We start from the raw sequence: 13,461 nt of genomic DNA on the forward strand, positions 1-13,461 counted from the left end.
CCTGGCCAGAAAAAATTTACAAGGATCAAGACATGATATGTTCCAACAGAGAATGATTTGATTATCAAAAGGTTAGGGGTTAGCCCAGTGGCCGAGTGGTTAAGTTCGCGCGCTCCGCTTCAGTGGCCCAGGGTTTCGCCAGTTCGGATCCTGGGCGAGGACAGGATCCTCGTCAGGCCCTGCTGGGGCGGCATCCCACATGCCACAACTAGAAGGACCCTGAACTAAAATATACGACTATGTACCAGGGGGATGTGGGGAGAAAAAGCAGGGGAAAAAAAAAAAAGATTGGCCACAGTTGTTAGCTCAGGTGCCAATCTTTTAAAAAAAAGGTTAGCTAAAGCCCTTGGGAAAATGGAGGAAGACCTTAAATATTTTTACACATTGATCCTCTCTGATCACGCTGTGAAAAAGCCAAATGCGATGCTACCATACAGCTTCATTGGAAAAATTAGGTCCTCAAAAAGAAGGTGAGGAAGATTGGCCCTGAGCTAACATCTGTTGCCAGTCTTCCTCTTTCTGCTTGAGGAAGACTGGCCCTGAGCTAACATCCATGCCCATCTTCCTCTATTTTCTATGTGGGACGCTGCCATAGCGTGGGTTGATGAGCAGCGTGTAGGTCTGCACCAGGGATCTGAACCCTTGAACCCCAGGCTGCCGAAGCAGAGTGAGCGCACTTAACCACTATGCCACCCGGCCAGCTCAAAAATCAAATTTGATTAATTGTTTGTTCTAAGAATTAGTACAAAGTTTATTAAATATAAAATGAGATTCTTTTATCTTCATTATTTAGTTTTATTTTTCAAGACACATTTCAGTCTTCTTTTCCTCCACAATTTACCGTGAAATGTTGGTCCTCATTTTACAAGATTCACTTTTTAAGACCTTGTTCTCTTTCTTAAATAATGTCCCTGCTTGCATTCTGCCAAGTGAACTCTGTTCAAAGCCAGGCCCAGCAAGGAGAGAAAAATCCAAAAATCTTCGGGCAAAAAGGTGCTAGCGACATCAAATACTGGTAGATGGTACAATTTGGGCATTCTAGAACCCTAGTGCCGGGAAGTTAAATTCTGCGAGCTGATTTTACAACACTAGATCCGGGATTGCTTATGGGAATGGCCTGGACTATTTCTGTAGGGGAGAGCGTTCGTCTTGCAGCTAACAATCCCCAGAATGGAAGGCAGGAAGGTGGAGGAAGTCTTCTCCGAACTAGTTTTGAAAGCAGAACGAAGCGGCGCAGGTGGTGGACACAGACGGACAGTGAGTTTCTATCACACCTGGACGGGTGGTTCTTACCTTGGCCGTGCATTAGAATCACCGGGGATTAACCGAATTACATTTAATCACAGGGAAGGGTTTAAAACAACCCTGATGCCCAGGTCCCCGCCCCAGACCAATGAAATCCCAATTTCTGGAGGGTAGTACCCAGGCATTCGTGTTTAAAAACCTTCTGGGGCGATTCTAATTTTAGCCAGGGCTGAGGACCACTCTCCTAGATATTGGTCACCTTACCAAGATGATATACCTGCCAGGCGTAAAGGGAGGGGTAAGGGAAGTGTCAAGAAACCAGTCCGCAGGTTACCTCCAAAATGGTAATGAGAAAGTTCTTGAACATCCCATGGAGGGGCCCCCACACACATCCCCCAAAGCCAGGTGCTGGTCCATCCAACCTGCGAGAGATACTTATACAGCTGGGGGTCTCGCTCAAGGCCCAGGTAAGCAAGGAGCTCCTCTTCGCCCCCCTCTAGCAGCTGGTAGAAGATGTGGAAATTCCTCTCGCCCTGGTTCTGATAGACGACTCGAGACTTTTCTATGAGGTAACTGATGATATGCCCACCTACAGGAATGCCCTTCAAAACAGAACAAAAAGTGCGGTAACGACAATAATCCAGCCACTCTCTTCCTGGCGTCTTCTGAGGAACAGAACTTCTGAATTTGCATGAAGTCTGATCTATCAATCTTCTATGACTAGTGTTTTCTGGGCTCCGTTTAAAAAAGATTTTTGCCTTTCCCAAGGTCATAAAGATATTTTCTGGTTTTGCCTAAAACCATGATTGTTTTACTGTTTACACTTAGGACTGTGATCGATCACTATTTAATTTTTGTATAGGGAAGGAGGTAGAAGGTCAAAGGTCTTTTTTATCCATATGGATTTCCAGTGGACCAGCACCATTTATTGGAAAGAAAATCCTGTCCCTACTGAATCACAGAGGTGCTTTTGTCACAAGTCAGGTGACCATATACATGGCAGTCTTTCCGGACTCTGTTCTAGTCCAGTGGCCTGTTTATATCTTTCTGCCAATATCACACTGTCTGAATTATTATTCTTAATAATATATCCAATAAAGGGTTTGTATTCCAGAACATATATAGAACACTTGCAAGCCAAAAGGAAAAAACAGACAGCCCAATTAAAAATGGGCAAAAGACTTTAACATAAAAGCGGATTTTTAAGCAGCCAATTAGCAAAACTTCATTAATAACTACGAGATACAAACTTAAGTCACAGTGAGAAACCACTATACGCCACTAGAATGCCTGAAACTAAAAGGATTGACAATACCAAATGTTGGCAAGGGCGTGGAGCAACTGGAACTGTCATTAATTATGATAACATTGCTGGTGAGAACCCAGCAATGCCACTTCTGGGTATGTACCCAACACAAATGAGTGCTTCTATTTACTAAAATACAGGCACGAGGATGTTCAGAGCACCATGTGCAAGAGCCTCAAACTGGAAACCCAAATGTCCATCAACAGGGGAACAGATAAATGGTGATAAAAGTCATACAATCGAAAAATGAACAACCGCTACATGCAGCGACATGGATGAATCTCACAGACACATTGATTGAAAGAAGCCAGCAGCAAAATAGAACATACTATGTAATTCCATTGACATGAAGTTCAAGAACCAGCAAAATGAATCTATTATGGAGGTCAGAATAGCGATAACCTTTGGGAAGAGGGATATTGTTAGAGAGGGGTAGAAGAATGTTCTAGATGCCAGCAATTTTTATATCTTGATCTGAGTGGTGATTACACAAGTAGAGACATAGGTAAAACTTCAGTGAGTTGTACTCACGATTTGTGTCATTTTCAGTATGTGTGCTGAATTTCAAGAAAAAGTTTTAAAATTTTCAGGGTCTATGCACACTCCACCAGAAGTGCATGCACCAGCCTCCGGGAAACCCTAGCCAGGGTTTATAAAAAATGACATCTCACTGATCCACAGCATATGTTCCCAAGACCCATCCACGTTATGCGTAGCTGTCATTCATTTGCTCTCACTGCCATGCAACACCTCCCTGTGTGAGCATCCCACAATTTAACGAGCCATTCTCCTGTTGATGGCCGTTCAGTTCTCTGCAGCTGTGTTGCTTGTTTCCAGTCCTTTTGCCACCATGAACAGTGCTGTTGGAGGCACACTTGTACACCAGTAGCAATATCTCCAGGAGTAGAATGGCTCCACCTTAGATGATGTGATTTCAACTTCACAACATATTGTTTCCCAAATGGGTTGCACCAATGTACACCCCACTAGCAATATTTAAGTGTTCCTAATGATCCATATCTTTGCCAACACCTGGTATTATCAGACCTAATTTTTGTCCATCTAGAAGGTAAAAAATTGCATCTCATTGTGGTCTTTATTTGCATTTCCTAAAACTAGCACTAATCTTGGGGTTTTCAACTATTTGAGCCAATAAATGCCCTTCCTCCTTTAAGTTGTCTTGGGTTGGGCTCTCGTTGCTGGCAAGTTAAGGGGTCCCTGTGAACCAGGAACAGGAACTTCAATGTACCTTAAAGTCAAACTGTATGTCCATATACTTTCCAAATCTGCTGGAGTTGTCATTCCGGAGCGTTCTGGCATTTCCAAAGGCCTTGAAATACAAAATAGAGGAGAAGGGGAGAAGCTGAACCAAATTGTCATTCACTGTCATTTAAGCTCACCACACTCGTCAAACTCCTGATCCAAACGACATGCTTATTATGAAAATGGAGGAGAGAGAGGGGAGCCAGGGCTAAAAGCCATATGTTATCTTCTACAAAGGAATCACTAACTACAGAAGGTTTGATGCCAAATACTGGAGTTGGACCCAGAGAAAAGAAGGGACAAATATCTTCTCCCTCAAACCCAATGTAGAAACAGCTTAGAAATGGCCCAAGGAGAGACAGCCACGACCCGAGGCCCTTTCTACTCCAGGAGGCACAGTTCCATCACCAGACCCCTTCTTATATCAAAGAGGTAAATTTTCAGCGCAAAGGTCAACCTTCAGCCGTAAACATCTTTTACACAATGGGCAACAAAAAAACACAGGAGAAAATAAGTCATTCAAAAGCCTCCAGCAAGTCAATGAATTGCAATAGGAAAAATAATAATAAAAATGATTTTAATTAAATAAGAAAATATTAATAAATAATAGAGCATTACTTTAGTGCTTACTAATTCTGCTATGGGCTTTTTATGCATCCATCTCATTTAATCCTCCAAACCTCCTCACAGGTAGGTCCTAGGAACAGACCCATTCTACAGATGGGGACCAGGCTCCGGGACATGGAGCGATTTGCTGAAGCTTGCTGGTGCGTGGCTGCCCTTGGATTAGCATCCACATTTGCAGGACTTCCAGGTCACGCCCTTAACCACAACATTACCCGTGAGACCCTTCTTCTTAACTCCCAGAGACCCGCCTATTTTGACTGACCTGCCCAGGCAGAGGGTTCCTCTTCCTTAGCGACCTCCCTGGAACATCCCTCTATAGGTCCTCAAAGATGGCTTACCTCCAGCACTGGATTGGAGAGCAGCAGTCTGTCACGGGCTGTCTGTAGTGACTCGGTCATTGGGCAGGTCACCGCAAAATACTGGAGAATCTTCTTGGAGGCCTCCGTTTTCCCCGCTCCGCTCTCTCCAGAAATGAGGATGAGGTGGTTATTTAGCTCGGAGCACATCATGCGGTAGGCGTTGTCAGCGATGGCGTAGCTGGAGAAGGAGTGAGACAGAAACAGAAAGAGTGGGAAGTGGTTTCAACACTACTTCCCTTGGGGCTGATGCCCACCGGAGCGGAAGGATGAAGTATGCTGGCCCCAGGAAGCCACATCCAGACTGTGGTACGAGGACACTGGGCTCAGTCAGATGTCAAACTCCCACCATGACCCATTGATGGATGGCACATAAAGTGTAGCAGACCGCAAAACTCAAATAGCAGAAAAGATAAAGAGAAGAACTGGAGAAGTAATGGAAATACGTTAATGCAACAACTTTATTCTTAAAAATCCATCAACATTTCTCATAAGGATAAACCAGATGCTAAATCACATCCCCAAGAAACGTTCTATTAACTGCAGATGGAAATAACATCTTGTTTAAATATTAAATAACTTGATCACTACAATAAGATCACGTTTTCTCTTTCCCTCAAAACCTACAGTATTAAGAGTGTAGAGACAGGAAACTAAAAAGATTTAAAAAGCTCCATGATATCTTTAGGACAAGAGGTCAAATTATTATAAGGGCTTTATCACCAAGATGAGAAACCAAAGCTTGGAGGTCTCCCAAGACTAGAATCTTTGCACGTGGCCGAGTTTGAAAGGTGGCTATTTCAGAAATCGCTGGTGATGGTGGTGATGCAGAAAGGTTTATAAATGCCTTGGGGGTGGGGGCGGGGTGAAGAGATGAGTAATCAAGAAAAATGGAGTGAGAACCTAAATATTGGCCCAGAAGTCAACCAGGGAGGGGAACTGAGAAATTCAGCAAAGCCCAGGACAAACATAGATCAGACAGGAAACTGCTTCTCTTAGGGATCTGCAGCCCCGGTAAGTTTCTACCAGTGGGCACTCCTCTTAGTTGCCATGACACCAGGCACCAGCAGATGGCATGATAGCAAACCACTTCCCAGAGAAGACACCTCTCCAGCCACACTTAGATTTCTCAGCACTTACAAAAGATTCCACCTCTCATCTTATTTAAGCTGAGATTCAATAATGATCTGCTGGTGTTTTCTACTGCATTGAAAGATTTATTTCACAAGAATGTACCAGTTTAAGTGAGGTACAAAACCTAATGAGCACGCATCAAGGATTTGGATGGATGGATAGGTGGGTGGATGAGTGGATGGATGCATGGTTGCATGGATGGATGGATAGATGTATAGATGGATGGAGGAATGGACAGATGTATAGATGCATGGATAAGTGGACAGATGGATGAGTGGGTGGGTGGGTGGATGGAGGGAGAGAGGGAGGGAAAAAAGAAAAACAGACGAAGGAAAGAAATAGAAAAATACTCCTGTTGATGACCTAATGGGTGTTACTTACACATGTGGTGGCAGTTCAAAGAAATTGACCCCTTGATAAAGTTCCATCTGGCTTACAGTGTAGATTCCGAGCTCCTGGTACGGATTCACAGACACAAGGAGGGTCCCAATATATGTCTAGAGGAATGGACCAAAGCACCAGTGAGGAATTCTGGGGTGCAAATGGCTACAGCAAACGAACGTCACATGTTATGACCCTCATGCATTCATTCAGTGCTGGGGATGTAAACCAATAAATAAGACAGGTGGGGTCTCCGCTGTCATGGAGCTTACATGGGAGGGGGACAGACAAACAGGGGATCGAGATGCTTCAATGAGAGCATTAAGAAAGGTGTAAACAGGATAAATGAGAGAGCGAATGACCGAGGAAGGCCACCTCAGCTCGTGGGCTTAGGAAAGGCTTCTTCAAGGAGGTGACACCTGAGCTGAGACTTGAAGGATGAGGAGCCAGTCACGCAAAAAGTTGGCAGAAAGGGTGCGTTAGGCTGTGGGGACAAGGGTGGCAGGCCGGCTGCACTGAAGGCCAGCGTGTGTGGAGGGGGAAAAAGGAAAATGATAGAAGACGAAGTCGGAGAGGGAGCAAGTTCAGGTCACACCAGGTGGGAGGCATTGAGGGTTTATACAAATGCAGTGGATGGCTGAGCCAGCGTCCCTACTGAAACGGACTGCCTGTCCTGCTCTGTTACGTGAAATGGCTTTAAGAGGGGACCACCAGGATCTGATTCTTGTTTCAGAAAGTTTCTCTTAGAGGTGACTGAGCAGGGCGAGCATGCATACCAGCTATCTCAGACCGGGCAAACGCTCCCACCACTGGCATTTATCTCCCTAGATTCTAATGTTGGATTCTATTCATATCCAAGTTTTTGAAGTACTTATATTTGCAATATAACCACTAATGTAAAACTTCTTGGAATACAATTACGAATAAATGAAGATCTAAGCTCTTACATAGAAAAAATAAATATCTGGGTTCCTTTGAAATACTTTCAGATTCGGAGTCTGTTGTGCTTTTCACTTCAGAGTGTCAAACTCAAGCCTATGTTAAATTAGCCTAAAATCATTCCAACGAATGTTTCCAATCTCTAGGACAAAGTCAAACAGAGAACCTGAACAGAGAAGAGTATTTTGACTAAAATCCTGCATTACGTCAATCAGTAGACATCTTCCAGGGTAGAACGTAGTTTCTGAAACTTGTCTGTTCAAAGCGGAAACATTTAGTTTATTCACAATGATTCTATCATCCCATTTATACTTCTCTCTATCAATGGATGTTTCTTCACTGCTTACCCAAAAATTCTATTTCCACGATTGAAAATACATACTCTGAGAAGCACCTTGCTTATTTCTTTCGGTAACCTTGGGTTCAACACATTGGTTAAGTCACAGGCACCATTAAAACAAAATAGCTACAAGACAATTAAAAAATTTTTTAATATTTTAATACTGGTTCTGATCACATAATTTACTTTTAGAAAAAGCTAATAAAATCTCAATAAAACTAAATTTAATAACACCCCACCACACACAGAGAGACTCTGTGAAGTTTACCTTAGAGGAATTCACATGAAAATTGATTTCTCCAATCGGGGTGGGGTGATAAATGGAGAATTTAATAAAAATTGACCACCACTAGAAACAGCCAGACCAACCTAAGAAGAGTCGTGGTAAATTGCTGCCATCTTGACCGTTGAAGATTCATGAGATGTGGTGGCCATCTTTTATTTTTGCCTGCCTGGCACCTAGTCTCCCCTTCTTCCAGCAGATTCCTTTGAGAAACCCTCTTCTCGAGCTCTCAGTCCGTACAGAATGGTCAGGGGGGCCATTGGCCTCACCCCTCACCTCCAAGGGTGGGCTTGGGTAAATAGCCTGGCCAATCAGAATATTCCTCTTTCCTAGCTATGGGGATTGGCCAATCAGAGCCAACCAACATCTATGTCTCCGGGCAGACTTGTTTCCTTCTCAGTAGCAACTCTAAGTGCTACTTTGTCAGCTTGGTTCTGCCGGCAGCCATCTTGCCACGTTGCAGAGAAGGTGCCCAAGGAGGAAATTGATGCGTAGTAAGAAAGCAGAAAGCTGGGAAAGAGTGCTCAAGACATCATCTGAGACCCTAGATCTCTTCCTGGCCCCTAAAGTTACATAGGTTGATAGATTTCCTTTCGGGGCTTAAGCGAGTTTAAGTTGGGTCTCCGTCACTGGCGGCCATAAAGACCTTAACACAAAGGATCAAAGTTCATCTGATTTGATCCCTCCACCCCTCCCTTTAATGGCTATCCTAATAGAGTGATATAGTTCACGATCGTCAAGGCTGTGAAGGCAGGGAGGGAACCACTACTGTAGAAAAGGAGCAGGGAAATGAGTTACGTTACATAGATGAGATTCTTGCTGAACCGCTTGCGAAGATTGTCCAGAAAAGCAGATTCGCTGGTGTGCGCGTCCAACAGCACAAAATCCTGCACCCCGACCTTGTCCCGGGCGGTCAGCGCGCCCTCCATGTGCAGACGAATGTGCTTCCTCCTCACGTCTTCTTTCTACGGGAAACGGAACAGTCGTCAGCAGCTCGTTGATTCTGTAATTTCCATTGCACCTCTCACAGTGTGGAAACAGCAAGGTGCTAAGTCCTGACGATAGGAGAGAGCCAAGATCAAATTATGCTGTCTTTCATTAAGAGTTAACAATCTGTTAGGGATACAGGAGGATGACAGTGAAAACAGTAACAATAGCAGCGGCAGCTGACAGAAACTGAGAGTTTACTGTGTTAGGCGCCACTCTGTAAACCTTGACATGTGTCATCTCCCTTACTCCTCATTCTGACCCTATGAAGTCACTACTGTTATCACGGCCATTCTACAGATGAGGAAACCGAGGACAGAGAGTTTATAACACATGCCCAAGACCCACCAAAAGAAAATATCTAGGATATGACCCTAGATAGCCTGGCCTCAGAGTCTGTTTTCCTGACCGCATCATGTACTCCATAAATGTCAGTTGCCTGAACTTGCTATGAAATTCCCAGATCAGTGGTGAGGAGTTTGGTTAGAAAGGGAATTGCTTGTTACAGAGCAGTATTTGAGGAAGGACAAACTTGGAGGGTCCCCTCCCCTAGGCTGGGCTTTAGACCTCATTGGAGAAGGTGTGGTTGCAGTCCACTGGATGGCAGAGGATCTCACTGAGTTACCAGGGTTGGAGCTGGTCCAGGGTCACCAGGCAGCAGAACAACCCCCTAGGCACAGGCGAGCAAAGGGAGTCAGATTACTGCGGGGCGGAGCCCAGCGCTGCACCATTTATGTAGAAAGGCCCAGGGAGACAGCTCTCCGGGGCTCAGGCAAGCTGAGGCTGGAGGGTGAGCAGGGAGAGTCTGGGTGATGTTGGAGGTCAGAGGCCTGGAGTGTGTGATGTCTGTGTTGGGAGACTGTGGCAAAGTGGCCACCAGACCTGGACCAGGGCTGAGGCCACTGAGGGACCGTGTACTCTGGGCACACAGTTAGTGCATGTCCCAGCCACGTCCCACTGTGCAGCTGACAGTGCAGCCAGAGAGCCAGAAAAAGCAAAACAGAACAAAGGGCACCAGGAAGAGAAATCTTCTGCTATTGCAGTGTCCCTCCAGCGCCCTCTACTGACAAAGGTTAGCATCACGCTCACTTCAAGGAGAAATGCTTCCCGGGTCCAGTTATCGTTGCAGGGCAGGTACTAAAGGGTGAATTTGGATCTGAGACCCCATAAATTGACAGCTGGCACGTATGGATATGCAAAGGTTCTAGAAAAGCCAAAGCAACCTTGAAGAAGGAAAACAAAGCTAGAGGACACAATTCTTCACTTTAAGTAATCAAGACTGTTTGTAAATTGATTTTTGAAAAGTTTCCAAAATAATTCAGTACAGAAAAGGAAAATCTTTTCAACCGATAGTGCAAGAATAAGTAGATACCATAATTAAAAAGTGTCATTTCAACTCGTACCTCATGCAGATTTTATATATATAGATTTTATAACATATATATTATAAAATAGTATTTTAATGTTATATTACAATACATAAACATATGTAAGTTTATATTTTTAAATATGTATCTATATTTGCAATATAACCACTAATGCAAAACTTCTTGGAATACAATTATGAATAAATGAAGATCTAAGCTCTTACATAGAAAAAATAAATATCTGGGTTCCTTTGAAATACTTTCAGATTCGGAGTCTGTTGTGCAGATAAGGGTTGCAATGAAATTTTTTTCCTTATGGATATCTACTTGTTCCTGCACTATTGGTTGAAAAGATTTTCCTTTTCTGCACTGAACTGTTTTGAGATATATAGTTGTTTATATATAAAATTTATCTATTTATGTTTTACATATATAAAAAATCATATTGTATATAAACTTGAGATGGCTCTTAGACCTAAATGTAAATATAAAATCTGTAAAAATCCTAGGAGAAAACAGAGGCAAATATCTTTGCATCCTTTGCTTTTTCTTAGGGCACAGGAAGGAATAATTATAAAAGAAAAAAAAAGAAATCAGACTTCATCAAATACAAAAACTTCTCATCAGAAGACACTATTAAGAAAACGGACAGGCAAGCCACAGATTGGCAGAAAATAGTCACGAAATATATACCTGCAAAGGATTTGTATCCAGAATAAAAGGCTCCTACTGCTGATTAGTAAAAAGTGAAACCCAATAAAAATTGGGCGAAAGACTGGAATGGACACTTCACAAAGGAAGATAGACCAATGGTCAATAAGCACGTAGAAAAATGCTCAACATGATCGGTCGTCAGGGAAATGCGAATTAAAACCATAGTGAGAAACCGCTAGAATAGTTTGAATGAAAAAGACTGGCAACGTCAAATATTAGCGAGGATGCGGAACGGACAGAACTCTCACACGTTGCTGGTAGGAATGTAAGGCGACAGAATCACTTGGGAAAAGGTCTGGCAGTTTCTAATGAAGTTAACCATGCCTCTATCCTTTGATCCAGCAATTCCATTCCCAAGTATTTACATAAGAGAAATGTAAACATATGTACACAAAAAGACCTGAACATGAAGGTTTATATCAACTTCATTTATAATGGCCCCAAGCTGGAAACAATCCAAATTGCCATCAACTAGAGAATAGAAGTGGAACAACCATACAATGGAATGGGTACAGCGATGAAAGAGAAATGACTGGTATGCGCAACGACACGGATGACTCTCACAGACATTATGCTGAGTGAAAGAACTCGGACACAAAAGAGTGCATGCCGCATGGTTCCATTTGTATGAAATTCTAGGACAAGCAAAACTAATCTACAGTGAAAAATCGGAACAATTGTTGCCTGGCTAGGGGGATTTCTGGCAAAGGACTTTTCTGGAGTGATGGAAACGTTCTCTAACTTGATAGGGCTGTGAGTTACATGGGTGTATCTCTTTGTCAAAATAGATTGTTAAGGTTTTGTGCATTTTGATACAAACAAATTTTATTTTAAGAAGAACCAAACAAAGTAACAAGGTGGGGGAGGGGATGGAGAGCAGGTGGCGGTATAAATGGAAAGAGGATGGCAGAATGTTAATAATTACTGAAGTTGGGTAGAGAAGGGCTTTATTACACTATTCTATTTACTTTGTATATATTTGAAATTTCCCACAATAAAAAGTTTTAAAACACAGAATGGCCACCAGGTGTCTCCCTACACTAGCCAAATGGAGCAGGAGTAAACAGACTTGCCTGCCCTCTAAGGTTGAAGACTATGCATTTAGAATATTTTAGCGACTCCAAATATTCCCGTTTTAAAGTTTTGTTTTGTATAAGAGAGGCAGTACGGCACAGGGATGAAATGCAAGGATTTTGGAACATGAGCCCGTCCAGGTTCGAATCCCATTTCTGTTGCTTCCTGGTGGTACAACCTTGGGAAGATCTCTTAATCTCCCCAAGTCCCCATCTGTTTCATGTCTGAAAAGTGGAATCATAATTGTACCTCCTTCCTAGGGTTATTGGTTTGAACAGAAGCATGGACAGCCCTTGGAACAGTGCCAGACCCAGTGTCAGGTCTCTGAGCATTTGCTTCTGTCGTCAGTCGTATTGATAATATGATCCTCGGAAACAAGAACGTAATAAAGCAAAAAGTCTGCTGGAGAGCAGTCAAGAGCCCCTATTAAATTGGGAGCGGGCTGGAGTCTGAAATAATGTCTGGAGCTGCGCCCACACATATTACTGCAGTCAGATCTCGGCAGGTGGAGGGGACCAAGACAAACAGAGCTTCTTTCTTATCCGGGTCCTAGAGACGGGAGGGCAGCGTGCTCACAGGAATGAGCCCAGCAGTCGGCCCCAGGGCCTCGTGCAACTTGCAGCCCAAAGATGTCTGATAAAACCTTGGAGATTAAGGATGCGGCCATGATTTTAACTTGCAAGGGTCAAGCACACACCATCCACTTCAGCCTGGAGTTTTGGTCCTGCAGTATTTCCATTCTAATATCTGGAATCCTTTTATCTAGTTCATTTCAAAGTATCTTTAAAAGGGTGTGGGCAAATGAGAGTACCCTAACAAGGTTGACAAGGAGGGTCAGAGGGATGAAAATTGGAGCAGAAGGGGGAAGAGAGGCAAAGAAATTGAAATGGTTCAGCTTTGACCAAAAAGGAGATAATTAAGAGACTTTATCATGAAGAGAATATTAAATCCAGAAATGACCAAATAAGGGGGGCCAGGGATTAAAGAGAGAGACGTCTTTGAGACACCTAAGAAAGAACTCCATCTTTGGGGTGACAATGCTGTGGAAGACACTATTATGCAAACGCATGGAGCAGGGGTCACAGACTGCTCCCTACAGGGTCCAGGCAGGTACCGGAACTGAGTCAAGCTGCCAGGTGGCGAGGACTCACTTAGACTAGAGAATGAATGGCCATCTAAGGTGTGCAGCCACTGCTTAGCTACAGCTGGTTGACACAAGGAGCGAACATATGGCCTGTGTTGCCAGATCTTCCAATTATTCAAGAAAAGTCAGAAATTTAGAATTTTACATGAAGTCCGGTAGCATATATTTAGCCTTGCAACCTCTGCAGCAGATACACCAAGAGAAAGCAAGCCCCTCTTTGTTCTGGATGGTCTAGATATTTCACTCACCTGAAGGCAAAGGGTACAATGAGATACTCCCACCTGGACCATATTGTGGCAGC

General features: G+C 43.5%; 1 protein-coding gene across 4 annotated transcripts in view; it reads right to left on the reverse strand.

The window, feature by feature from the left end:
• The window catches only part of MYO1H (myosin IH), a 45,214-nt gene extending 37,022 nt beyond the window's left edge, over nucleotides 1-8,192 (reverse strand). The window contains exons 1-5 of one of the 4 annotated variants that reach the window (XM_070275315.1): nucleotides 7,961-8,160; nucleotides 6,313-6,428; nucleotides 4,780-4,978; nucleotides 3,801-3,881; nucleotides 1,668-1,847 (exon numbers count right to left, since the gene is read on the reverse strand). In XM_070275315.1, coding sequence (XP_070131416.1) covers nucleotides 1,668-1,847; nucleotides 3,801-3,881; nucleotides 4,780-4,978; nucleotides 6,313-6,359 — 507 coding nt within the window. In that variant the 5' untranslated portion in view covers nucleotides 6,360-6,428; nucleotides 7,961-8,160. Of the gene's footprint in view, nucleotides 1-1,667; nucleotides 1,848-3,800; nucleotides 3,882-4,779; nucleotides 4,979-6,312; nucleotides 6,429-7,859 lie in introns of all 4 variants that reach the window. The other 3 variants (XM_070275316.1, XM_070275314.1, XM_023646967.2) reach the window with 3 other exon arrangements.
• Nucleotides 8,193-13,461: the final 5,269 nt, after the last annotated feature.

The sequence above is a fragment of the Equus caballus genome, chromosome 8 (assembly GCF_041296265.1).
Source record: "Equus caballus isolate H_3958 breed thoroughbred chromosome 8, TB-T2T, whole genome shotgun sequence".
NCBI lineage: Eukaryota > Metazoa > Chordata > Mammalia > Perissodactyla > Equidae > Equus > Equus caballus.